We start from the raw sequence: 27,160 nt of genomic DNA, 5'->3' as shown, positions 1-27,160 counted from the left end.
TAAAAGGCTTTAATTAAACACCAAATGTTACAGGGTTTCTAAAAGATGGAATTCAGTGAACACTGGAATACTTCCTCACGGTGCTAATACTGACTCTAAGTGAACATACCGCATAAAGCCAGCCCCTCCTTACAGCTGTACCACATGGAAAAATGTCAGCTAGGAGCAGGTGCGTGGCAAACAGCCAGGCACGGTCCCTCCTGGGATTCATCACTGAAGGTAGTGAGCATCAGCGGACAAAGCATATGTAATTATATAAAGTCTTCATCTTAAGCAATTCTCTTGTGCCATCACTTTCCTTCATAGAGGGAACCACGTTTAAAATTACTGTTGGAACAGAGTGAGTGACAGAAATGTGTCCGTATTGCCCTTAGATGGGGTGGTGGTTTTTCAAGAGGAACAACCAGAAATATTCTCAGTTAAGCAATAAAATTCAGGATGCTCAACCCCAAACAAGTATCAGTAGAGTTTAGTTTTAACCCCCATTTAATTAGAAGAATTAGTCAATTAGTTTTAACTCCTCATTTAATTAGACCAGGAAAAACAAAAGCAAAAAATACATAGAAAATATTTTCCCCTTGCACTTCTGTTTGGCCCCTCTTACAAAAAGTTGTACCATGAACAACAAACAGGTATGATGTGGGCTAACAGTCCGATGTTACTGGATCTTTAAAGCAGGAATACCAACAGCAGTGGAAGCCACGTGAGAAGAGGCTCCCCACCTCACCCGGGCGGTCGCGGAGGTCACTGGGACAAAGGTTCGGACTACGGGGAACTGAAGGCACGTGAAAGAGAAAGCCAAGGAATGGCTGCTTTACCTCTCCTCCCTAAAGAACGACTCATGAAAACGTCATCATCTCTTTGACTTTTATAGTCTCCTTGACTATAACTTGACAAGTTACAATCTCTTGACATACAGCTAATAGATGTATGTCAGAGAAAGGTATCAAGTACTTAATATCTGATTAAGACTATATTTCTTCAAACTAATTTAATTATTCTGTTAGTTTCAGTAAATAATAATTATTTGGAACTCCTGAAGAAAGCTCCCAAAATACCATTCAACACGTGTAACTGGTATAAAAGGCTAAGACCTCTCCGAACATTCAAAAACTAAGAAGCCTTAAGTTGAATTGGGAAAATACATCCAGACATCCTTCATGGTTTTACAGTACCCATACAAGTGGGGCCTGTCTCACTGCAAGATGAAGCAAAACTTCAGAAAAAAAATGGAGGTGCAGGTTACTTTTTCTTTTACAAGCTCTTAATGTAACAAATACATACCCCTCTGATGCACTGTATTGCATGGAAGTGACCACAAGCTGATTTCTTCATGCAACTCAAACTCCGTTTAATACGTTAATAAGAACTTAGATGCATCTTGAAAAGGAACACCGTATATACATTGGAAAAAGATAATGTGAACTAACTTGCATAGTTGCAGTCCATATATAATTTCAGTTATATAGCAGGTATTACAATTGCTCAATTTATAAGAGGCTTATGAAATACAAATTTTATATTAATGTTCTGTTTGCAATGTGATTAAAACAGTGCAATAAAGGAGGCAATGGGTTTTCAGACATGCACAGCTTGTCCATACATGACTTATCTGGCATTAGCTTATGTTATTTTGCCATAAAGAGTATCATTCCCACACAGGCACTCTTTGTCTATCCAGAACCTCTGTCATCCTCAGAGAAAAGTCTTACCGCCAACACGGGTAAAAGCCCCAAGTTCATCTTAGCACAGACAAGAAACATTCAGTTTGAAGTGAAGATGTACGGACACCCTTCTCTTATACTGCACTGCAATGCTGGTAACAAGCCTGTGTAACCTCTGCTGCCACCCTAGTCTTCCTGTTAAGCACCATTTCCACTGTTCAGAAGGCAGAGAATTCACACACCTGGGGTCACATACCAATTACCGCAGCAGCTATGTCCTGTACTTCTGCATCTTCTTCTCTGCTGAAGTCCTCAGTTCCTTTGGTCTCTGGAAAGCGTGACTGGTCTTATCTTTTACTGGAATATCAAACCAAATGTAGGAGTAGAGGCACTCCAGGGACCTGTCCAATGCTGTAGCAAAGGAAAGAGTTATTAAGGAAAACCAACCAAAGGGCAGAACATCAGGGACAAGAAGATACTCCATCGCTGGCAGCGATGGCAAAACCCCCACCATGAGTAATTTATATTGAATATTTGTAAGCAATGTCATCACGTTCAGCATGTTTCAGTCAGCAACAAGTACATTTTAGAGGATGCCAAGCGAGGGGGGTTTGCCCCAGTTATCCCGGTTAAAGTAGGCCTTAAGAGATGGGAGTGCTACAGATCCAGCAGACCTAATTACTAGAAAGAAAACGATCTTGACATTTTCTAGGACCAGATTATTAATTAAAATTTCCAAATTATTAATGAAACTGTATTTGGAATAGATAACTTTTTTTTTCTTTTAAATAAAGGTATTCTCAGGTGCATTTCTGTTGTGTGACTGATACATAGGAGCTTCTTTGCTCACCCCAGGCTTCCCGTATGAATCACTTGCCACTGACAGTGCTAACAGGATTCCAGCTACTGGAATCTAGGAGGGCAAGACCCAAAACTTGTAATGCATGTTTTTTTCTTTAACTTCCCTTCCTTAGCTATATTTTGTCAAGATGCATCTACCTTTCTACTGTCTCATCAAACTCTTATTTACCCACTTCCTTAGCTCTACCATTTTAACAACTTTTAACATTATGAAAGCATTGACCTCAGGGTCCTTAGTCAGTTTGCATTTAAATAAGAAAGAGCCCACTAATTTCTATTGCTGCATTGGTTGGTGCAGCCCACATACATCATTCATTAAGCCTTGCCTGGAAACTTAACAAACAGACGGCCCAAAATTAAAGCGATGACCTTTTGGCAAATTTTGCTGCAATAATTTACCATATGACCATTCTCAGCAGTTCCTCCTGTCAGAATTTACCACTCTCCTTGAAGTCAACAGACAGAACCACATACGATGACATCAGTTAATCTAGCACGTTAGCTTCGTGGGTGATTTGAGTTTTAGGCAGCAATGGGATGTTTCTTAAGCAGTTCCACTCTTGCTAAATCACCCCACCCTCACACCGCAAACTGTTGTACCAACACAGCTGTTCTTGTGGCTCCACAGCAAACTATCGGACTGAAAAATAACATGGGGGAAAGAGTTTCAATCAGATTAATTCCTTGATATGGTTCCCAATGTGGTGATACAAACAGTTTGGCACGATCCAGTGGGAACAAGTAATAAGAACTGGTTAAGCCAGCATTTTCACTAGAAAATTGCACATCAAAACGGTGCCCACGTATGTGAGGTTTTGCATTGTGCCTGAGGCACAAGCAGTCCTTCCTTTCTGCCAGCTCTGCGACAGAAGTAACCTTTGACCAGAGAACGAGGTGGACTTTAGGAAAATCAAGTTTTAAGCCAAGAATTTATCTGCCAAAGCAAGTGAAGTGAAAACTGGTGCACTTGTCCTGTTAATGTTTCATTATTTGCCCATGCTTTTAACCCATCCTAAGTAATACCTACATTTGGAGATGTGCAATGTGTATATATGAGATAATGTCCATCATCCTCTGGATGTCTCTTAAGGAATTATGTGGACTAAAAATGACAGAACTATGAACAGCTTCGAGAAAATAAGAGATTTGAGTCCCATATCTGTATATACATGTGTGCGTGAGTGTGTATATACATGTGAGGAATGGTCTTTTGTACCTAGAAAATCCAGGGCTGAACAGCTCTTTAAAAGAACATTGATTTCAGTGTCTGGAAATTCACAGGAAAAAAATCTAAAAATAAAGAGAGGAAAATAGCCATCAATGAAGTTTAAGAACAAGAGAATGGATATACTAGAGGCTAAAGAGATGAAAAAGCACTTAAGAACTATTGTTTCAGTAAGACCTAGCCACTTTAAAAAAAAAAAAAAGGAATTAAGAAAGAAAACAAGGGGAAGGAAAAGGAGAAAATTTAAACAGAAAAATCTAGAAGAACGAACCATCTCAATATAGGCCTGGTAAACTCAGAGGTTCCAGCAGCCTACACTGCTCTCCATTTACCCTGCTGAGTTAAGTTTCAATGACTGACAAAGCATTTCAGCTGTTTCAAATAAATATGTACTGGAAGAAGCATCAGGAGCTAATAGTAAATGTCCTGTCCTATCCCAAGTTAGTGCTAATTCTAAAACATGCATAGGTTGCTCTGAAATAGATCACTTAATTGAACTGGAATCACAGATCTTACTCTACCCCGTACCCTCAACATGCTAAAAGTTGCCAACTTTGAATTTTATTGCTATTGTTACCGGCACAGAATTTACATTTTGGCTTTTGATTGCCAGCCTTTGTCTTTCTTGCCATTACACAAAATACAGGACTAAGAGTGATTATCAACTTTCATAAAGCAATGCTGATGCAGCAATGTTTACTGACCAAGTTTTACCAGAAAAAATAAAGTTTTAATGAAAAATGCTTTCTCTGTCGTTTCAAATAACAGGAATCAGGTTTATTGTTTGCACTCAATGGCACTGCGACTCCTTCTGTTCTCTTTGATTTGTATTAGCTTTCAAAGCAGAAAAGAACCAGGAAATTTGCAAATTACAGAAAAATAAGAGTAAACACCCGGTCAAAAATCGGCAGCAGTAAGGAACTGTTGTTGGAACCACAGATTCTTTTGTTAATAAACAACAGCTACTTACCTCATGATCTCCGATTCTTCGAAATATGTATCAATTACAGTCTCAATATTCATGGGTCCTCATGCACCTGAATTTGGATGCTTTTGGCCAAGAGTGTGTATTCAGACTGCCCTTATGCCCTTGGTGTCACTGTGTCCCCTTTCCAGAGACAGAAAGAGAAGAACATAACTGTCTCTCAGTAGTAAGGAAGGCTGATGATGGAATACATACGGAGATCACATCTCAAAAAAAAGAATTAAAAAATCCCTTACTGTAAGTAACCATTCCTTCTTTGAGATTCCTCACTCTCAGGGTCATCTATATAGTAGTTCAGATTAACTACACTAAATTGAACAACAGTCACTTAATTTTTGAATGGGAGCGTCCATGCAAGATTTATTACGCACAAACTGATATATTTTAACATTATCCCTTTACTTAATTTGTTTTCATTTTCTTTAGGGCTATATATTGAGAGGGGAAAAGTAACAAGGCAGAACTTGCCATGCAGGATAACTGTAGTACTTAAAAGTCCATTGACTAATAATTTGAAGACAGCTTTAGAAATGCAAAATGGTATCTTGGTATCTTCATGTTAAGTAATATGACTCTAATGTATATACCAACCAGACTGTTGTTCTATACAGAATATTGTTACACAAAGTTGCAGCAGCTGGTCATGTTAAGAGTGTACTCCATTCTTTATGCTAGTTGCTTTAAACAAGCGAATTCACACAGTAATCTATGAGAAGGAACATAACATCTCTCTACATGAAAAGCTGGTGCCGCAGTTGGCAAAAGACAGATCCTAATAAAGTTCATAACTTACAACTAAAGATACTAAGAATTAACTGGCATGACTACAGTGTTCATTGTGCTTTAAAAGGGAACAAGTAGAGTTTGAACATGATCTTAGAGAGAACTGGTCAAAGAGAAGAAAACTCAGCATGTGGTATATATACATAATACAAAGGTGAAGAAATTTATTTACCCTCTCTAAAATAAGGGTAAAATCTAGTAACATTAGTTTGGCAATTTTGAATTTAAAAAATCTCCTATTATTGGGGATGAGGAAATCTAATTACGAAAGGTAACTTGCCATTTGTCTCTTGAAGAAATTCAAACACATTACACTGGTTTTAGTGCAGTTTGTAATTATGCTTCATTCAGAAGCCTTGTTACAAATGAGGTAACTGTTCTTACTCTACTCTAGTAAAAATCTCAGCACAATGTTTTGCTCCAGGTACAGAAAAAGGCTTTACATTAGGGTGTCAAATATTTCCAGGTACCCATGGCTCCTCCTATTTTCTCCTGTTTTTCAGCCATCAGCTGTTTTTGCACCTTGTTAAGAACCACTAGGACTGAACTTGCTGGAAAGTAATCTTACTGCCTTTTCTATAGCTTTTTTTTTTTTTTAATTCTAATGGGTGACAGAGGCCAAAGAAATTTTGGAAGATCACTATCTAGTTAAATTCTTTTAATTGCGAAGTGACTAACAACCTTTTTAACAAACTTATCTTTATCTTTAAACTTTATCTTTAACTGACTAGTAGTTGAAAGCCACCAAGAAACAGCTCAGAGGTGGGCAGTTGCTGCCTCTGGGAATCACAGAAATTGGGCTTCATGAGATTTAATTTATACCTTAAAATTTTGGTTTGGAGCATACAGAAGTTCCCATATAGTATTTGGAAATAAAACAGTGAAAATAAGTAATGTTTTTTGTTTCAATATTTAATCCAAGCAGACACAGACACAATTTATAAAATTATTCTATTGCATTAAAGTTTTATATAGCATTTAACTTTTATGAACGTTTTTCCTTCAGTGTATCATATATTCATATTTTAAAATATCTTTGCACAGTCCTTTGTGCAACTACATGCTAAAAATCTGCAAATGCACACTTAACACTAAACAGCACAAAAAAATACATTCTGTATCCATTCATATGCAAATTTAAAACATTTCACTTGGCAGATAAACAATGAAAAGTTATTTTAAAAAAATCAGAAACTACAAAAATGCGCACATAAAAGTCTTCCCTTTTGGATTTTTAGTAAAATACTGCTCTGTATAAGATCTAATGAAAAACTCCAGTGCTTACAAAATACTTTATATCTATGAGAAAAACAAATGCTTAGATTTGTATCTGTATGAATTAAACATAATCACCTTGTTAAAGTATAAAACTGAAATCATAGGGGACATGGCATAGGTCAATGCAGATGTTACATCTACCAGGACATGTAAAACTGTAATTAACTGGGCACCAGGCAGTCAGTATCATAGAATATATAAACTAAAAACCAGGGACTAATACAATATGCAGCAGCTACAGAATTAAGTGTTTAACCAGCTATATATACTAAATATAGCAATTTACTTGAAGAGGGAGAGGAAGTCTTAGTCTGAAGTAAGTAATAATAAAAATTGCTGTGTTTACTGGTGTTAAAGAGTATAGTGTCCTTCCTAACTTTGTTTCTAAAAAATCTGCATAAATTGGCTATCCAGATATGTCAAAATTCTGTGATGCAAGAATCTAACGTAGTCTCATCTCCATCACAGGATTTTCCAAACAGCTCTTTTCTCTGATGATCAGATAATTCATATAGGATATGGGGAGGGCTAACATCTGTGTCGCATAACTAAATTTCACATAAACACTTCTAAAATATTGGCATGTGAGCATCGTGTCAGTCTTGTGTTGCTCATGACAATAAATCACCAAAATGTACAACTTTCCCTTCACAGAATATGGCTTCAAACCCTCTTGAGACTAGATGGCTATAAAGAGAACAACAAAATAAATGTATTTTAAGACTGTATGTAGACTATTCTACAAGGTTTGTGATACTAAATAAAATGAAATAAAATTTCTTAACCTTGTTTTTACCCCTGTGATCCTTTTTATAGGGCTTGCTGCTATTCTACAAATACTGCTGAGGCAACAACTGTTTCGGACAAATCAATATAAAAAAATCCTATAACATGGTAACAATGTAAAACTTGGTACAACACCAAGAAATGGAGGCAAAGAACAAGGTAGGGGAACTGAAAGAAAGTCTACAGACTTGCAGATCCAACATGAAACCTGTTTGGAGGCAACAAAATGAATCACTAAATTATGCTTTATTGCTAAGCTTCCTAGGCCTTAGAGGAAAAATATTTTTTCTGGAACAGATTAGAATAAAGAAGAAAAATGAAATTTCATCAACATCAGTAAACAGCACCAACTGAGGCTTCAAATTTTCTCTTAGACTGAAGATTTCTTATTAATGTCAATAAGAATGCTACATGTGGGTTAAAAATAGTACAGGGACCGTTGAGCCTTCTTTTTTTCCTATATGAACTAAGAATGATGGAGTTACTGCTTTTACAACATAGCTCCCTCCAAAAATACAAGTCAACTTTTTGTCTGAATATTCTTATGGAACCAATAGTAACAGTTTCTGATAATTTAATTTTGCTACACAGAACTTCTATCACAAAACTAAAAAATAAATATTAAAAGTCACTAGCAACAAAAAATAGGCTACCATAGAGAAGGTTTCAGAGTGCAGACTGTTAGGGGGAGAAATGGACCCTAGTAAACATAACTTTGACAGCCATACTACACAAACGGACATCTTTAAACTCTGGCCATTTTTATTATTTAGAAAAAAAAAATATCAGGATATCACTAGCATTTTAGGAGGCTATGCAGATCTGTAGTAGATATCTATGTTATTTTATCATCAGAAAACAATGAAATTGATAATGCTGCTAGATTAAAAAAATTAAACATACTTTACCAAAGAGGTCTCTACTTTGCAAATATATTTTTTTCATTCAATACATCCTATAAATTAATCTCCTGGAAGAGATGCTGCATCAGCGACCACTTTTTGCCACTCTAGTACTAGAGATACAGTAATACCTACATTTTGAAAGTTGTAAAGTTGTTGCCCTCTGCTATAAAACCTAGCAGGTCATAGTGAAAGTGAATTTGGCAGTTCCACTGTAGTTAGGTTTTAGTCACACTAATTTAACTCAGAAGGACCTGGAGAGCCAATATAAAAGCTGCATTTAAATAATTTTTCCTTTCTGTCTTATTACACTATTTAAAAATGAGCTAGAATACAAAATGTCATACTAAGCAATGTTTGATGCCCAACTTATTACCGCTCCATATCCCTCCCAAAAAGCATGGCAATTCTGAATTAAGTTTGCCAGTGTTATTGCTGCCTACCCGGTATAGTCTGTAAGCCACTGTTTAGAAACCTAGGCACAATGGATGGCATGGTAACCTTAACTCAGCATTTCCTGGCTTTTGCTAATTTAAGTCAAAATAATTAAGTTTTGACATAATTTTTATAGTTTTCATAACAACCTCAAAATGATAGCAAATAAAATGTATTTCATTCTATATTTTACCTAAAGTGGCTGGTCTTTTTAATAGAGCTTTCTGATTTTTTTAAATGATAGAACGTAACAGTGGGGGAAGAGTTAAAGATAAAATACACCTAGCTACCATATTTATTCTGAAGATTTTGGTGCGCCAAAATTGACAGCCAGCTTTCTTGGCTTTCGCTTGCTGGAAGTGTTTGGTGTTGATTTGTTATGAGGAACGCTTGGAGTAGCCACATTGTCTTGAAATGAAACAGTGGATTGAGCAGCTTGAGGAGATTTTAAAGGAGCTGAAGAACTATCTTGCTGAATGTGGTCAGAAGACACTGGCTGTTCATTCTTTAGTGGTGCAGCTTGAGGGGAACTCTGAAACTCCTTGAGCTCAAAGTTTTTCTTGCTAGCAGCCCTTTTTTTAGTTACCTTTAAATTAAATAAATATTATTTAACAGAATGCATTCTCAAAAAACTGCAAATATTCCACTTTTAGAAAACATGCATACAATTTTTTTACAATAATTTTCTAATACTAAATAGTGCTTCACAGTGGGGGTGTTGTTGCATTCATCATGTAGGCATATTTTTTACAAAAATAGAATATTAAGACAAACCTGCCAATCTTACCTGTAGAGGTATAAACTGGTTGTGAGAACCAACTGGTATAGTTCCTGCAAAAGACACATTTCCTGGATAGGAGCCAGGATAATAATGTTTAGGCACTGGAGCTCCCCAGGACACTGGACCAAACATGTGAGATGACGGAGGCATTATATTAGCTGTGAAAATAAGTAACTTTTAGCTCTCTTTCCTCAAAAAGAGGACACCAACTCCCCAAGACCCCAAAAGTACCCCAACTACATTTGTCTGCATCTTGTTTCTCTTTCCAATAAAGCCTCATATTCTTCATAGTTACTTGAAAATAGGTAAGTATTTATTTATTATCAAAAAAATCCCAAACAGTTCTGCTTTTACAGAACTACACCTGGATGACAGCACAGTTAAGAGCACTAAGTCATGGCATCTGCATTTCAGAGCGCATATAACTTAGGATCTTCACATCCTTAGCTGAGTGAACTGCATTAGTAGAAGGTTGCGAGTTTCGGCCATCCTTTTGAAACAAGTTAACAATACAGAAACCCTGGGGAAGAGATGTAGCAGCTGCTGTATGGGTTACCAGGATGCTACAATGGTGCTGACTCATTAATTACTAGCTGTGAATCTAAGCTTTATTAGAATACAAAATAGACGGGAACCAGAAACGCCACCAGGATTTTTAGCAATTTTTGGGGAATGACTTACCATGCTAATGTTTGGCAGTGTACAACAGGATCGTGATGCAGAACTTCAGTGAAAGTTGGTTATAAACAAATAAAAACACTAATGCATGGATAACCATTAACAGGGGGGAAAAAATAATCCATGTAGAAAATCAAGGAAGAGATTTCTTATGAATTCTGGACTGGGACTATCAGCTTTGAACTAATTACTATTGTTTTGAAGGAAGAAGAAAAAAACAAAAGAACAACTAAGACTGAATGGACAAATACATTCTTGAAGAAAAGAAATAATTGGGAGATATGTGATTCTTTGTATTGAATTAATTTGCATATTGATGAGAAGAGGTTCATGAACTGTTTTCAAAGCAGTTCAGACACACAACTACATACATGAAGACCAAAAATGGGGCTTTCTGGAAGGCATTCACTTTCATATAAAGAACTATTACAATTACAGGATATCATCACAATATTTGAAATGTGTACTAGTCAAATACTTACCAGGGGCTTGTGCAAATACTGGAGGAATAGATCCAGGTGGTACAGGAACTCCCAGTGGTTGATAATTTGGAAACACTGGTGGAGGCGGAGGTGGAGGCAAAGGAAAGTTTACTCCTATAGAACTCTATGAAGAAGGAAATGAGGATTACAAACAGATGCAATGCAATAGAGACAAAGATTTTAAAAGATTCTTTGCATCCTCACCAAACGCTGTAAAGCAAAAAGCGCAGCTTTCTCCTTTGCTTCAGCTTCAGAATGACACTGTGGTCCATGAACCAACAAACCATTTGATAATTTTATGTGACAAACTGTCATGGTCTAGAAAAATGAGATAAGATTTTTGAGGGAATTTGTATTGCTGACAAACAAACAGAGAGAGAAACAGAGGATTTGTTTGTTTGTTTTGAGAAAGATACCAAAAGGAGCTAACGTTTATTTTTAGATGGATTTCAGTGCTCAGTCCAAATGTTTAATATAGGACAGTTGAAACAAAGTTGAGAACTTTAATTTTTGCAGAAAAGCTTTTTACCTGTGGTGTTTTTACGAAAGAGAAATCTGGTTGTGACATTCCAACAAGAGAACAAATACGAGAAAGTTCAGAAACGGTAGACAGTGCAGGCTGTGGACAAGGAAAAGGGTGACCTCCAGTTTCCAGTGCTGGTGTGTTCTGAGGGCCTCCAGTGCTATGAGGCTTGTTCATATAAGCAGCTGACAAAAGGGAAGAAGGAAAAAAAAAAAAAAAAAAAAAAAGCAGTATCATAAACATTTCCTGCACTGAAAGGACAGCAACTTTGTCATTAGCAGAAAAAAAAAAAGCTTTTTTTTTTTCCTCTGGTATTTTCATATCTCATTAACAAAAACCAGGAGACTATATATAAAGAGATTTTTAGATCTGAATAAAGAAGTAGACCTGAAAAAGATGGACATTTTATTACCGTATTTTGAAAATCAGTACTATACTGTTAGCTGTGTTCTAAAATATCACTACAAGGTGAAGCTCTGAACTATGAACTGATGTCTAAACATACCCATTTTTTTTGTTTGTCTATATTGCAAGGCAGCTCCATGGCAATCCTGTCTACTAGGGGGAGCAGGAACATCATTAACTTGGGATTTCACTTCATTCCTTGTTTCCAGGTCAGAGCCATCTATCTTCAAAATCTCTTTGAGCATCTGTGTTCCTTTCTTTAAAAATAAAATAAACCATTCAGGGACATGATGGCATTTAGATAAAACTACCTTCTTCCTTAACTCTGAATATCATAATCAGTAACAAAATCTGAATTTTTGTTTTCCTATCAGTTACATTCTATCAAAGCACAGATAACAGCATCTTAGCATAAACAAATGTGTTTGTTAATTTTCTTTGAGAATAGCTAATTAAAAGCTCATCAATATGTTTAAAAAGGCAGTATGAGGTTTCATGGAGTTTCTTTAAATAGAAGCATTGATGCTAAGATAGCAGATGCTAAATTGCAATGTAATGATTCCTGCAGTATACAGACCATAGCAAATGATTGTGGTGACAGATGTTCTTCATTTGTAGCTCTTGCTTCCTTGGAATAAGTCTGCACTTCATTTTCTTTGGAAATTTTCAAAGAAGCTAGAAGGCTTTCAAGTTCATTGTCCTTCTTAAAACAAATTAAAAAAAAAAAAAGGTACATCAACTTAGTATATTACAAGCAGATGCAAGAGGAAGGGTATATTAGTATGTGATTAATTTTATGCTCATTCAGGATTTTCTTCTCTTAGCTTGGGCAGATCACAGTCATGTCTGCTCAGAGTGTGAACAGATATCCAGAGACTAAATCAAGTTTTGTATACTAAAAAGATGCAAGTATTGACCAATAGAGAATTGATTTAAAGAATGATCAAGGTTATACAGGTTCGTCTTGTATCTGTTATAAACATGAATTTGCATACAAATGACCAGGAATAATTGGAACAAAATGGACTGTAAACTGAAGTTATTCAAAGAGCACAAGAAAATCAACTATCTAGTAGATCCTACCTTTCCACCTGTACAGCGACCATCAACTGCAGCCTTCTGAATTACAGGCATGTTGGGACTTTCATTCCTCTTCAGAAGTTTGACATTGTACTTATTCACACCTGCAAAATTCTGAAATAAACTGCAGCATTTATTATTGAATACTAATACTCCATTACTCATTATAACACAATCATATTAGAAATGCATCTGCAAATAGCTTTCACAAGCTAATATTCTTCGAGGATTTCAGCTTACTGAAAACCTAGCATTTGTGTTTTCCCATTACAGCATAGCTTTTAGAGTCTGAGAGGAACAGGAAAATCATTTGGTATCATCACTATATATCTTATGCACTTTCTCTTACTTTCCGTCTGTAAAATCTCTAGAGTAAAAAAAAAAAAAAATTTTCTCCAAAATAAAGTCTACCTAGTAAAAGAATCAACTAAGATGCCAGTTAAAGAGAAATCTGTAAAATGATGAATCAGATCAGAGTAAAAAGAAAAGAATACATTTACTCAGTACAAAAGAAATTACCTGTTTGTTTGATATTTTATTATGTGGCTGACTTTCACCTCTTGTAACTTTGGAATCTTCTTTAACTACAAAAGAATGCATTCTTTTGAAATGCTCTTAAAAACCGTAATAATAATCAAGGCTCAAACAAATTAATAACTCCATACAAGTACACAGAGTTGCATTAATTTGAACAGTTGCATCAAATGTTTAATTCACACTTTATAGGTCATTTGGTGTATGCTTTTCTTGTAGGATAAAATAAAATGAAATATATGCAATAATATATCTAATTTTATATTCTACAAATATGATCACAAGGAAATTTTCAAAGCCAAGTTGTGTGTGTGGGGGTTTGTTTGTTTTTATATCAGATGGGTGAAAAGTCAACATAATGCAGAACAGCTTGATTAAAAGGTTCAGGATTAAATGTGGAATAACCTAATATGCACACCAGGGACATTATTTGACAATAACAAGCACAATGTAGTGTTTATATAACTATAATAAACTATTTTCTGTCAGTAACTACCAAAAACTCAAGAGGCATTTCAATGAAGATCAGATAAAGCAAGTAGTTCTCCTAAACAAAGTTTCTAATTATAGTACTTACATTTTTTATATGGCTCCTGTTTTCTTTGCTGACCTTTAAAGCTGCTGTCATTGAATCCTGGCTTATAGAACTGATTGCCAGTTCCCAGCTTGATTTCCTGAGGTAGAACTGCACCCTAGGATTTCAAACATCAAACCTTAACCAGAAAACTATGTATCTATCATTTACATAGTAGTCCTGTACAATTACCTCTTTCTAGAGCTATGCATACCCTGTATAACAATACTTTAATCCAGAGGATTTATTTGTAACATTAACTAGGAAGTTTTCTGATGTAATGAACTGATGTATAAAATTAAGTACCTCCATATTTTGAACCCAGGGATCTGTTTAAAGTTTATATACTAACCTTCTCATGCATGGTTTGCTGAATGTGGTGAGACTTCCCAGAACTCTGCAATGATTGCCATATGCTGCAGAATTCATCATCTTCCTTACTCTGTGCCTGACAAAATAAGAAACAACACTCCCAACAAACTCGGCAGCTATAAACTCGAACTTCTGAACAGCTAATCATATACACAAAGACATTCTGAAAATCCTAAAGTCCAAGTTTAACAGTGCTCAGACAACAGAAATGTTCATACTGACACTAGTAGAACTTGCAGGTATTTAATTTATGAAATAGGCTACTGTGGTGGGTTGTATTTATGTAACAAATTTTCCTAAGAATCACTATTAAATTGAAATGAGCTTAGTTTGTTTTGAGAATGTTTTTGTTTTGTTATTAACAGAAGTTATTAATATAGGAAAGATCACTGAGTATAATTAAACTCAGATGATAATTCAAAATGGTTTCAAAAGCATGCTCTCATACTGGTAGTATTCTTAAATTTTATTATTAACATCTTATTTTGTAAGGCCTTATCAATAAGGCTCAGTTGCTTCAAAACATTACAGGTATGTTACCACAGAACTGAAGCCCAGCTACATAAAAACCAACACTTTTGAAAATCTAAAATCTAAACAAGGATAAAGCAGGATATGATACTCATTCAAGAACTGGGACAAGTTCTGCTCCGGTCTGTATCTGGACTACAACATCTGATGTACTAAAACAAAGCTATCTGTTAATCATGAGAAAAGGACACCCACTCTAAATAGGAGGCCAAAATAAATATTGAGACATTTGGGTCCAGTACTAAATGAATCAGAACACTCACTTTATTTTTCTGATTGCCACTCAGAAATGATCCTTTCTGGGGTGAGTTAGAGTTGCCCTGATTTTCAGCCCTGAGATTGTAATGCTGTCTTCCATTCAGTTGCTAAATTATTAAGAGAAAAAAAAACCAGAAGTGTTTCATTGCCTTAAATTTTCTTTTGGAAAGTAGTTCTTCTTGTATAGACTTAGAAAACAGGAGACAATTCTTCTCAAACACACCTACAGCAACCTATTAAGCTTGTTTTAGTTACCCATTAAGCTAATTTTCCTTAAAGAAGTAATTTACTAAAAAACAAAGTTTAATTAAACCCATGAGAACCCAATTCACCTGTAATTTTTCCTCCTTTACTGTTATTTTCAGACGAAGTAAATCATAACCAAGAAGCAAAACTGACAAGAAAATCATGTCTTCTCTTTCTGAGCATGGACAAGCTTGGCCTACAGGAAGCATTACTTGGAACAAGAACTTTAAGGAAATAATTGCATCTCTGCCCAAACAAACTATTTGTTGACACCAAATGTGGTGTCATTGCTCCGAACTAAATATTTGTCTCTTGGAAATGCAACTGGAGCTACTCAAAGCAAAATAACTGTCAATAAGGGACCGTTGGTCCCTTTCATTATTGGATTAACTCCTTTCTCCAAGATAAGGATTATCATACTTCTAATATACTGACATAAAAATTAAATTTTGTTTGTACCAATGAAGGTAACAACTATGGTCATAATTCAGCTTCTATGGAAAAACATTTTTGTACAAATGAAAGAAAAGTCTTACTTGAGTAGGAACAAAAAGAGAGCGAGGAGAATGGTTGAGGCCTCCCAGATGCACTTTTTGCGAGCATACAGATGACACATCAGATGCATATGAATTGTAGTTATTCACAGCTGGTTGAGGTTTAACTATGGCCGTCAGTTTTTGATTTCCCATTTCTGACCGACTACCATGAGACAGGTTAATTAAGGCACTTGATGGCAGACGATAACCTCTGGCAGGTGAGCACCTTAAGCAAAGGAAATGACATAGTTGTTTCATGTAGTTTCATTGTTGACATTTCAATATATCTGATTTAACAACACTGTTGCCTCTATGCCAGAAGATAATGGTTCAAGTTTGAACAGCAGAAGCTGAAAACTGTATCCAATATTGAAATCTAGTACCATTACACACAATGTTAATCCCATTGTGCTCCCCTTTGGCCTCTGGCTGTCAAAACCAGAAAAGAACAGTAATTACTACTACTCTTGAGTTTATATTGTACTTTCAGTGCTGAGCTCAAAGAAATTTTAAAGATGAGTGAACTGTTACAGCATAGTTCTGTAGTAAATATTTCTGTAAAAAATTATGAACCAGGAAACAATATTCTTTTCTTTTTCTGAGATGAAAACTGAAGCCAGCAGCAGAATTATAAACTGAGGTTAAGCAGCATTTAGTCAGTTTTATATCTTCCTTTATGATTCCAAATACTGAAGATTATCTGTGTTACAGGACATGCTCTTGCAAGGGATAGGATTGTGTTACGCTTGCCGAATGCAGGGAATAGGTAAGATTCTCCTCTAATTTCTGTCATAAAAACCTTAATTTATCTAAGAACAACAGTAAAATGAAGCCTGCTGGGTTAATTAGTGCACTTAGAAGTCTACCTGCTTACTTAAATACAGAAAAGTTATCACACTTTTTAAAACAAAAGCATTAACCATGCTCCACCTCCTGAAGAACAGTTTAGGTTTTTAATGGCAGTTAGAATTTAGTGCCTAAGTATCAATTACTGATAGTTCAGAGTTCCTCCTTCAGAGGAACAGATGATTACTATTTTTAATCTATATGTTAAAGACATACTGATAACAACCTGTTTTCTACATATTTGTTTTAGAAAGACATTTGGATCTAGTGCTTTACTCTACTGGTTCATATTTGTTTTCTACAAATCAGAAGCTTCTAAATATGCAAAAAAGCCTAAAGAGCATTTCCAAAATATAATACACTTCAAAAAAATATCCCTACTCAAAGAGAAAAAAGAAACACCAAAGAAATAAAAATTGACCAACACTGTTGAGAAACAAAGTTTTAAAAAGAGGCATTAAAAATACTCAACCAAACCAAATGCAACAATTTCATGCCATCAAATAGCATGAAATGACTATGAAACCCCCTGCACAAACCTTATAGTTAGGCCTCCGAGGAATTCTTCATCAAACAAAACTTCAAAGAGCACATCTGTTTCTCTACTGGCTATAGAAAATGAAGTAAAATGTCATCCTATATATGTAACAGTAGCTGTTTTCATCTAAATTATGTAAATACCTATATTAGTTATGCAATAAATAATGAAAAGACCAAAACCTACCTAATTAGCAACAAAAAATTCCTTATGCCTTAAATGAGTAATTCCATTAACAGCAATTTGGAAATTCTTCTCAAAGTCATATATAGCTGCACTTTTAGATATACTTTTAACAGAAATGTACCATGCATAACAACTTACCAACCTGCATTAACAGAACTGCAATTTATAGCAGTATGTCACAGTTGTCAGAAACTGCCAGAAAAGAGGTGCAAGCCATATTTATATTTAGGCAGTCGGAAACAGACAGCTTTAACATTACCTTCTTGCATAATGATAGACAAATACTCCTTTAAAATTATACTTGTATATAATCATTATGGAGAAAAGAATACCTCTTTAAAAAACCTGTACTCAAGTCTTGTCTATTCAAGATTCTGCTGGATGCAAACCAAATGAGAAAGCAACAGCTTAAATGCCAGGCAAGAAGAGACTTTCTATTACTAGATCTCAAACTACTACACCCAATGTGATTCAGTAAATATCTTTTTTTACCTGAAATAGATTTATGGATAATCTTCTTGTCAAAGAAGGTATAAATCCATGCCACTTAACAGAAATGGAGTATCACAGAGTAAAAACCAAATTCCAAACAAAACAATTTGAGACAAATCACATTTGATAAAATTTTACATTCAATGTAAGTATTAAGGCTAATACTTTTGGTTTTATCTCTGTGTCTCTTAACTTTGCCCATATCTTCCCATAACCTAATTTTGTTCCTCTTCTGCAGCCTGTGTTCTCTCTCATTGATCTCTCTGCCTTCTTCATATTAAGAAGGAACAAAGGGTAAGTAATTTCTTATTCAAAGTACAGCTGTGTAACACATGAAATTAAAACAGAATACCTGTAGGATTGATTCAAAACAGTAAATATGTTGCTGGCGGCTTCAAGTTGCATATGCTTCATAGGTGAGAAATTTCTGTGCATTCACAACCATTATACAAAACACTTTTCTGAAGCCTGCTTTCACATCACTAGTTGAGCTGTTATATAACTATAATGCTACAATTATAAAGAAAATTGTACCTCCTTTAATTCCTATAATGGTACCTCGAAGACCAACTGGAACGGAAAAGTTCTCTCTCACATTGACAACACGGTCAAACAGCCTATACTCTGCATCTCGATCTGGAACAATCCCATTTTGTTGTTCTAATGGCTGACAAAACCCAAAAGACTGTGTTAATGTTTTCAAAAAATAGAGATTACAGTCAAAATGCATTTATAATAATATCTGAAGCATACTATAAAACAAACTTTCTGAAAAAAAAAATTGTTTAGGAACATAGGATCTTCCCTCCTCAGACACAAAGCAAACTTTCTTTTTTTTTTTCTTGCAACTCTCACTCACTGCTTCTGCCTGAGAAACAGCAGTGCTGTGCATGATCTAAGACAGACCAAGGGGATCAGTTTAGACAAAATAAACCATCAAGTGTAACCTGCCTGTATCAGTAACACAGGTATCTGTGAAATATCAAGCAAGATGAGCAGTTGGTCATATGTCAAGAGCTGAACAAAAAGCAAAACAAGGAAGAAGACACAAATGGAAAGTGTATTTTATTTTGCTTTCATTATACAGCCAATAAGAACTGTGGAAGCATGAAGGACAGAAGGTAGAAAAGAAGTGAAAGTCAGTATAATACATGACAGAGTTTGTAGTTAGAAGAAATTCTCTCCTTTAGAGACAGACTACCATTCTCAAATTGATTTTCTAGAAGACATCATAAAACTTCTTCCATCAATACTGTCCTAAAATTCCACTCTCTGAAAGTTGGTAAGCTTAGGTAAAATAAATATGATCTGGACAACTTAACTTCTAAAAAAAACCTTTTCGCATCACTTACTCTGTACAGCAAATGGGGTTTCACAGTTACTCGCACCTTCTTGTTGCTCTTTCTCTGCTAAAGGAAAGGAACAGAAAGTCATTACAAATTAGTGCAGGAACCAACACTGGATTTCAGGTACCTCAAAACACCTGAAAAGATAATGTAGAATTCTTTTGGGTTTTGTAGATAAAGGTATACAGCTTTCATGAACTCTTTAGGATGGCTAAGTCCAGTTTTTAAAACAAGACCAATTTCTTACCAAAGCTTTTGCTTTGTTTGGCTAATTCCAGAATTCACATAAATTTTATTATCATGTCCTTGCAAGTAATTTCAAAGAAATCAGTCCATTATTTCATGTGGCTTTGCCTTTAGCTTTTGCTTTAGTAATTTCCTTGGCCCCTTTTTTGATCTGTGGCCTTCAGGAAACAACTTCCTAATTTTCCTCAGACCAAAGAGAAACTGCAAGGGAAGAACAGCTGGGATTGCACTTAGAAACAGCAGTTCAGAATATATACTGACATCTGTTCCTTTCTGAAATCACCAAAAGGCAGAGTTCAGAGTATGGCTTCACGCTACTGAATCGCCTCAAAAAGAGTGAGTAAATTAAAAAGATTAATAATGAGCTCTTCTGAATTTCTGGGACAATTCACATCACAAATTCAGATCTTACATAACATTCTGTATTCTTTTTCTTTGGAATGACAAGTAATCTTCAATCATCTTATTCTAATTCAAGAACTTAGAAAATAATGAGCAGCTGCTTTTTGGTTCACCCCTGCTCACAATTACATCAAGCTGCATACCTTGCATTTCTCTATTTCTTCTTCAATTTTCTCAACAATGGCTGCATCCAAAATTTGCAAGTCACAAGATGAGCGAGACAAAGCAGACACAGGATGTGCCTTTAACCAGGCAACAATTTCTTGAACTTTCTCAGCTCTAAATAAAAAAGGGCATGAATTACAACTTTTAACTGCATAAACTAAGCATTTTACCACGTTCCCTAATTTAATCAGTCAAGTATTAGGATACAGGCACAATACTTGTATACATTCATAAAGTAACAGAATTTAAGAGTTCTGTATAAGTTTACAATAGGGGTTAAAAAAAAAAATCTGAATCATGCAATACTGTTTCAAAACTATTACCTGAAGTTTTGTCTCAGCCAAACCAAAAAAAATTATTTAAAAGTATTCAGTAAATTACGTTTGCATCCAACCAACTAACCATGTTCAGCTGTGATTAAAGGTTCTGTGACCAGCTGTTTCTCACAACACAGTAAGAAAGAACTTCAGGGCACACCTCTCCAGTGAAATGGAGCACAAACCTGAAATTCTTATAATAGAAGAATCCCACAATGGTATATCCAGCTGGTAAGAGTCCTGCAGAGTGCAGCATCATGCAGACGTACCAACTCAAGCCCATGAACAGGGCTTGCTAGCTAATAATAAAAGCTTTTTTTAATGTTACCATATCGTATCTGGAATCAAGGTTGCTCCTTGTCTCCCATGAAACTGACTGAATGTATACTAAAAATGTGCAAAGTACTTTAAAATCTGTACATGTTATTTTTCAAATTCAAAGTGATCTTAAACAATTAAAATAATTACTGCTTATTTTCCAAAAATGATCTTTTGGTGACTTTGTGACTATTCATAACTATGCTTACTGAAGGTTACTTTAAAAGCAAGAATTATGAAATAGCCATTGAAAATGAGATTTCTCATTTATTGGACTTGAGATAGGAGTCTGACAGAGACTTGGACTCCACAACTGGAATGTACAACATTCTGATAATTTTTTCAGAGTCATCACTGACCAATCATGCTGCTCAAGGAACAGCAAGGTTCCAGTTACATAGCAGCCACTATATGATCACCGTCAATTTCACAATGTTGTCAGCCTTTATTCTACTTATTCTAGGGGGAAAAAAAAAACCAAACAAGAGGAGAAAGATGGCTTACCCATTCTCATCCTCTCCAGGCCAAATGTCATCTTCATAGAAGATATCTTCCTGGCTGTTCTTGGCTATATAATTAAATAGTTCAGGGACCCTAAAAAATGAATAAATGGAAGACAAATTTAGTTTCACATCAGCATAGACTACAAAAAAGCCTCATCAAAACAAACTTTGATGGGCTTCAAAATTTCTGGAGCTCAGACAGATTATTTTTTTTACTTAATTTAGTGTCATACTGTTCATTTGTCAAGGGTAAGCTGCTGACAAAATTACTCTATCCCAAAACATGCTTCTCCTTGGAAGGAGAGACTGTAGGAAGGAAAATATTGGAATAAAAGCAATTCCATCAAGCAATGTCCAAAAGCAAACTCATCAGTTCTTAGGAGATCTGTGTCCAGAAGACAAAATCCGAAGACTGATACGAAGATGGATGATTTGAAGTTCATATCCAATATTTACCTTTCTAAATATTCAGCAAGCAGTTGTTCTACTGCAGAAGAATACATCCATTCACTTCCAACTTTCTTAGTATAGCCAGGAACTTCTTCATTTTTCTTATTGAACTTCAGGTTTAGCCCCACGTTTGCTTTGTGATCTCCATGAGGACTGGAAATAAGAAAAAGTTTATTAACTTGCAATAATATATATGTGTGTGTGTACATACATTAAAAACCATGTAAACATACATCCTCAGTCTTAAACCACAGAAAAATTAAATTCATTGTATTGTTTACATGTTAGCATCACAACAGCTGTAAATGTTACAGGGCATAAGCTGTGCTACAGTAGCTGTCCACATGCATGCCCATACGTTATTGCAAAGGTGGGTAGGGAGTATTTTACCCTTCTCCTTAACCAAGATCTAATCAACCACAATCTACCTGGCATTTACCAAGATGGAGAAGGATGTCCCTGAACAATCACAGTGGGGAACAAATATACATGTTAAAACAGAAGAAGATGCTCATGCATCAACCACTTCTTTAGTGAGCTGTCCTAGGAAACCACAATTCTGACATTCAGAGAGCTACAGGGATTGCCCCCCTTACATATTTTAAGCAGTTTTAGTCTTAACTATTTCTTCAAAAAAATTACAGGTACAATTATTATCCCTTTATACTAGCAGTAATGATAAGTACAATTAAATTAGATCCCAATTCCACTTTTTATTCTCAGTGTGGCAAAGTCAGTTCAAAATCCTGCTTCAGTTATGCAAATAGCCATTGAGGAAAGTCAATTTATGTCTTTCTACAATACTAAACCCAACAGAACAACTCTCCAGTAAACAAAAATTAAAAAGAAGTTTATGATAGGAGAGAAAAACACTGCATACGAATTTAGTTTACAGCAAATGTACTTTAAAGAAAGCTTCACATCACAAAACAGTTATATACCTGATAAGAACAGCACTTAAACATGGCAGGAATTCTGTAGAGTTGTATTAGAATTTAGAAGCTTCTCTACAGTCAAAATTCACAAAGAGAACTTACTTTTTCTTTGATCCTCTTCCAATAAAGATACTCCCTGTAAATCTGGAGACAAGATATCCACTCACTCCAAGACGGCTGGCCAAAATATATGCAGGATTGTATTTCACAGAATATTTCTTTAAAACAAACAAACAAAAAATACTGGCAATTTCTGAAGGATAAGGATTTTTATACAAATTTTTATACAAATGAATAATATGGAAGCATCCCTTTAGGACATTTACCATTGCAAAATATATTTGACACATTGTTTAAGCTTTTACTAGAAAACCAGAAGCACTTACGTGCTGGTTCTGTATTAAAGGATCAAGCTGGGGTTCACATGGAATATTGAAAACTACACGAATTCTACCTTCTGTGATCACATCACGTGAATCCTGAACCTTGGAGAGAAACACAACACATTAAAAAAATGTTATTTAAAACCAGCAGTCTTTGGATACTAGACCTTGTAGTCTACTTTATCAACAATTTTGCTGCAGTAGGCACAGATGCTTTGGGATTCATCATCTTGCCGTGACGTGTACACTGCTTCCTCATAGAGGCAATCAAACAGTACTAAATCAAAGGAATCCATGACTGAAAACAGACCAAAATGGGAACTCTATGTATTGAAAATTATCCCAAATAATTAAAAAAATAATCCTGCATTCAAGCTATGCTACCTTTTTCCTGTTATGCGAGCAACAGTGACAGGGAAAGCAGAAGAACCCCCTCCTCCACTTACTAAACCATCAGGGAATCTTTGATTTAGAATTTCAGCTAGCAAATGACCACTACTGCAACACAATAGCTTAGATTATTTTAGGCTTGCAAATAAAGTAATCTAGGGGAAAAAAAAAAAAAGAAATTATTGGAACTAACTTCTCCCATGCAGCCATAGTAAGGAGATCCCAGCATAAAGGCTGTACTTCCAGGAGGAAACAAGTCATCCAAAGTTTTGATGTTTGAAAAACGAGAGTCAAAGGCTTTGATATCCTTCATGAAAAAGACAAAATTGGTAATATTAATTATCATTCAGTTCCAGTAGAATAATTAAAAAGTTAATACAAATAGATGCTTATTCTAAAACATTATCCGAGTCTGAAATAATTCATTGAAGGCAAAGAAGTTAATGCTATATTACAAATGCTGTTACACAAGCAACTATCCTACCTTGTAAAGCACCACTACTGTACTTCATTCAAAATATCATCAGTAAAAAGATGGCAAAAGCCATTTTTTCAGTAAGATCTCTAAACTGTGCAACAGGGCCCCAAATTTTGTGACAAAATACTTGCCTAAGCACATTACATTTTTTAATACAATAAATTATATTAAGATACTTATTTTTGTTCATTCTTTTGTTTTAAAGGAGCATACACTTCCCCCCCCCCCCCCCACCCTAATGGAGTAAGGAGCTATGTGCAAGAAGATACTGAACTTGTATATTTACCTTGACAACAGTTTGGTAAACAAAAGGAAGAACTTGTTTTGACCACTGCTTCTCCAAATAAACTTCTCCATTTTGGTTTAGTTGATATCTATTACCAGTGAGTAACTGAGCATATACAACTATTGATGTTTCATGAATAATTATTCCTTTTCTTCTCTGGTAGCTGAATACAAAACAGAACATTTAGATTGATTACAATAAACAGAACTGAACTAAGAGAGTGGAATTAATTTCTTGAAATTAAAAAAAAAATACTCTTAAAAAAAGGATTCTAATAGTTTGCTTCCTGTTTTATAAAAAATACCCAGAATAAATGGCTTAGCCAATTGCTTATCCATTGTTGCACAGCCATCACTACATAGCTAAGTGTCTTAATTTAAACACATTTTACCTTTACAGTGGGAAGGGTTAGAGGTAATTAAGGCAGTTAACTCAAATGACAGATAACAAAATGGCAAGCTACTGTAAGTCAGTTGTGTTTCACTGGGCACCCACACTCCAGAAGAGCAAGAGCTGTATTCAAATTTAACAATGCTGAGCTATTGAAGTTGTAACTTGATACTGTATGACTCCATTCTATAAACTTCCTAAAACTGAAGATTACTAAAACCAGAACAGAAAATTGAGTGGGAGAGTAAATACTGAAACTCATTCATTTGAGAATTCTTTTGTAACAGCATCTAACTTTAAATACCTAGAGACTAACTCCATATGTTCTGAAGTTTCAACATAAGCTCTTTTATGTTGTTTTTTTTAAATTCCAGCAGATTAATTAACCTTTGTCATCAAGTATGCAGCACCTCTTCTCTGCTACTTAGGTCTGTATTACAGCAACAAAACATAGCTAAGCTATAAAATGGAAAGTTACACTTTAATTTTCAAAGTTACTTACTGCTCTGAAATGCTTTGAACTTCTTTTAACCACATGCTTTGTTCCTTATCTCCAACATATGCTGCTTTAGTTGGGGGCACTGCATTTCCCATGTAAAGCTTCTGTGTGCCATGCGGTTCTTCCAAATAAAACCTTGAGAATATTATGACAGGTATGAATTTAATCAAATAAGATTAATCTAGACATAACCAATTGTGAGCAAAACTTAAAATAGTTAGAAATTGCTTGTTAAGGACATGGAAGACTTGCAGCATCGTTTTCTCTACCCCTTCCACAACAGGTCACACAGCTTATTTTTTATAAAAAAATACCAGTGCATGTGCTGAAAGGAAGATTGTATAGAAATGTTCTCTTTTACATTATTCTATGTGGATTTCTGTGCATGCATTTTTCCCTCAAAGTTAAGAATGAGCTCTCCCAAACTTCTACATCTATACCAAACCACTGAAGGACTAGACTTCTACAGAGATAACCAAACCTCAGAACAATGTTAAACAAAGGTTCTTCCACCAAGCCGCCTTTGATATGTCTGGACTAATTTGCTGTTAGCAAGTATGACAATAAAACAAAAACTTTTGTACAGCCTAAGGAACTTATTCTGAATAAAACAATAAAGACAACAAAGAACCATCTATGAAATGTCTCTTACTTAGTTTCTCCATCTGACACAGAAACAACTCTGGCTTCTTCAAGGTGTGGCCAGTTAACAAAAACACGCTTTCCAAGTACTAAACTGGCAACATTTTCTACCATCTGAAAAAAAACAGACGTTACTATTTCTAATTGTTTAACATATTAAAAATTTTTTCTTAAAATATTTTCAAACTGTTCTTGCAATAAAAACTACTCTAGTTAAAGAACAGGTTTTCTTGCAGAATAAAAAGCTAATTTTAGTTTATTAAATTATATTTTGATATATGTTACATAATCTCTGATTAGAAATGGAGAATCATATTTCATTTTTTAGGACAAAGTATTGTATTTCAAGTGTGGCTCTTTACATGTAGCATATGCTAGTTGTAAGACCTGGGTTGATTACATTTCTGGTATAGGCTTACTATGTGCTTTTTTTGTTACATCACTCAAAACTAGTCGTGTCTGTGGGACACAATAATCAAACTGACAATATAAGATTAGTGAAATATTTTGTATTGCAGATTTTACTTTTGTATCTCACTGAAATAAAGAAACAGCACTTACGTCCATGACTTTGCTAGTATCTGTATTTTTAGTTGCACATTATGTTCTATTTTTCCAATAAGTTTCTGCTATTTTTTAATGTTACTGTGGCTTATTAAATTCTTTTTGCCACGTATCTTGAAAATTCACTCTCCCTATCTCTCTACTGTAAAATCCTATCTTGCTGTTTTCCTCCTCTCTCCTTTCCTGGTTTTATTTATTTATTTATCTCTGAAACTTTTTTCTTTTCCTGGATTTGTCTTCTGCTACCTGGTATTTGTGATTACGAAATAGAGCTGGCTTTTAAAGGATTGAGAAAGAATATTTTGCTTCTTAATGTCTCTGCACCAACTCTTTCCTCTAATTCCTCTGTCAAACAGTCTCATTGAAGTGGAAGGTGTAAGTCTGCTTTGTTGATGAAAAGGGACTGATTGAAAAAGTGTCTATAGACTCAGCTACATAAAAGACAAGGGGCACTGGTCTGGAGACTCTGCTTCTTTGCATTTATACCATTTCCAACTATTAATTAGTCAGGAGTGAGTCTCACCAACTCCTTACCTGAGAACATCTGATGGCTACCACAGAGAAATGCCAGAAACTCTATTAAGGAGACTGACATTTAGCATTCTCAAGTCAGGACAGGACAAATTTAAATCATGCAGCAGATTCCCAAAGTTCTAGACCGTTCCCTGCACAAATTTAGCATTTTAATCGTAATGAACTTTATTTTTTACTATTAACTCCAATAGTCAACAAAAGCTTTCAGCGTGAACTAATACCGTTGATGTTTTCAGTAAACTGAGTCTTCAAAATATATACCAAGAATACTACCACCTAATGGCCTCAATTTTGGGCTAGGAGCTAAGAACTTCACAGTTCTTACTCCAAC

General features: G+C 35.2%; 1 protein-coding gene across 4 annotated transcripts in view; it reads right to left on the bottom strand.

The window, feature by feature from the left end:
- Positions 1-1,208: 1,208 nt before the first annotated feature.
- Positions 1,209-27,160, bottom strand: part of XRN1 (5'-3' exoribonuclease 1) — a 42,281-nt gene continuing 16,329 nt past the window's right edge. The window contains exons 19-44 of one of the 4 annotated variants that reach the window (XR_012776451.1): positions 25,742-25,845; positions 25,093-25,224; positions 24,201-24,363; positions 23,630-23,743; positions 23,050-23,148; positions 22,766-22,881; positions 21,735-21,881; positions 21,280-21,369; positions 20,119-20,254; positions 19,334-19,390; positions 18,516-18,648; positions 17,305-17,374; positions 15,920-16,145; positions 15,143-15,244; positions 14,329-14,424; positions 13,980-14,094; positions 13,388-13,452; positions 12,872-12,982; positions 12,366-12,491; positions 11,889-12,045; positions 11,390-11,568; positions 11,065-11,178; positions 10,861-10,984; positions 9,707-9,858; positions 4,721-4,858; positions 1,234-2,075 (exon numbers count right to left, since the gene is read on the bottom strand). Coding sequence is in view for 3 of the 4 variants with exons in the window: in XM_075507236.1 (XP_075363351.1) it covers positions 9,215-9,505; positions 9,707-9,858; positions 10,861-10,984; positions 11,065-11,178; positions 11,390-11,568; positions 11,889-12,045; positions 12,366-12,491; positions 12,872-12,982; positions 13,388-13,452; positions 13,980-14,094; positions 14,329-14,424; positions 15,143-15,244; positions 15,920-16,145; positions 17,305-17,374; positions 18,516-18,648; positions 19,334-19,390; positions 20,119-20,254; positions 21,280-21,369; positions 21,735-21,881; positions 22,766-22,881; positions 23,050-23,148; positions 23,630-23,743; positions 24,201-24,363; positions 25,093-25,224; positions 25,742-25,845 (3,219 nt within the window). In the remaining variant the exon portion in view is untranslated. Of the gene's footprint in view, positions 4,859-6,399; positions 9,506-9,706; positions 9,859-10,860; positions 10,985-11,064; positions 11,179-11,389; positions 11,569-11,888; positions 12,046-12,365; positions 12,492-12,871; positions 12,983-13,387; positions 13,453-13,979; positions 14,095-14,328; positions 14,425-15,142; positions 15,245-15,919; positions 16,146-17,304; positions 17,375-18,515; positions 18,649-19,333; positions 19,391-20,118; positions 20,255-21,279; positions 21,370-21,734; positions 21,882-22,765; positions 22,882-23,049; positions 23,149-23,629; positions 23,744-24,200; positions 24,364-25,092; positions 25,225-25,741; positions 25,846-27,160 lie in introns of those variants that run through there. The other 3 variants (XM_075507239.1, XM_075507236.1, XM_075507238.1) reach the window with 3 other exon arrangements.

The sequence above is a fragment of the Mycteria americana genome, chromosome 7 (assembly GCF_035582795.1).
Source record: "Mycteria americana isolate JAX WOST 10 ecotype Jacksonville Zoo and Gardens chromosome 7, USCA_MyAme_1.0, whole genome shotgun sequence".
Classification (NCBI taxonomy): Eukaryota; Metazoa; Chordata; class Aves; order Ciconiiformes; family Ciconiidae; genus Mycteria; species Mycteria americana.
Note: the sequence above shows the minus strand (reverse complement) of the source record. Positions and strands in the feature narration are given on the sequence as shown.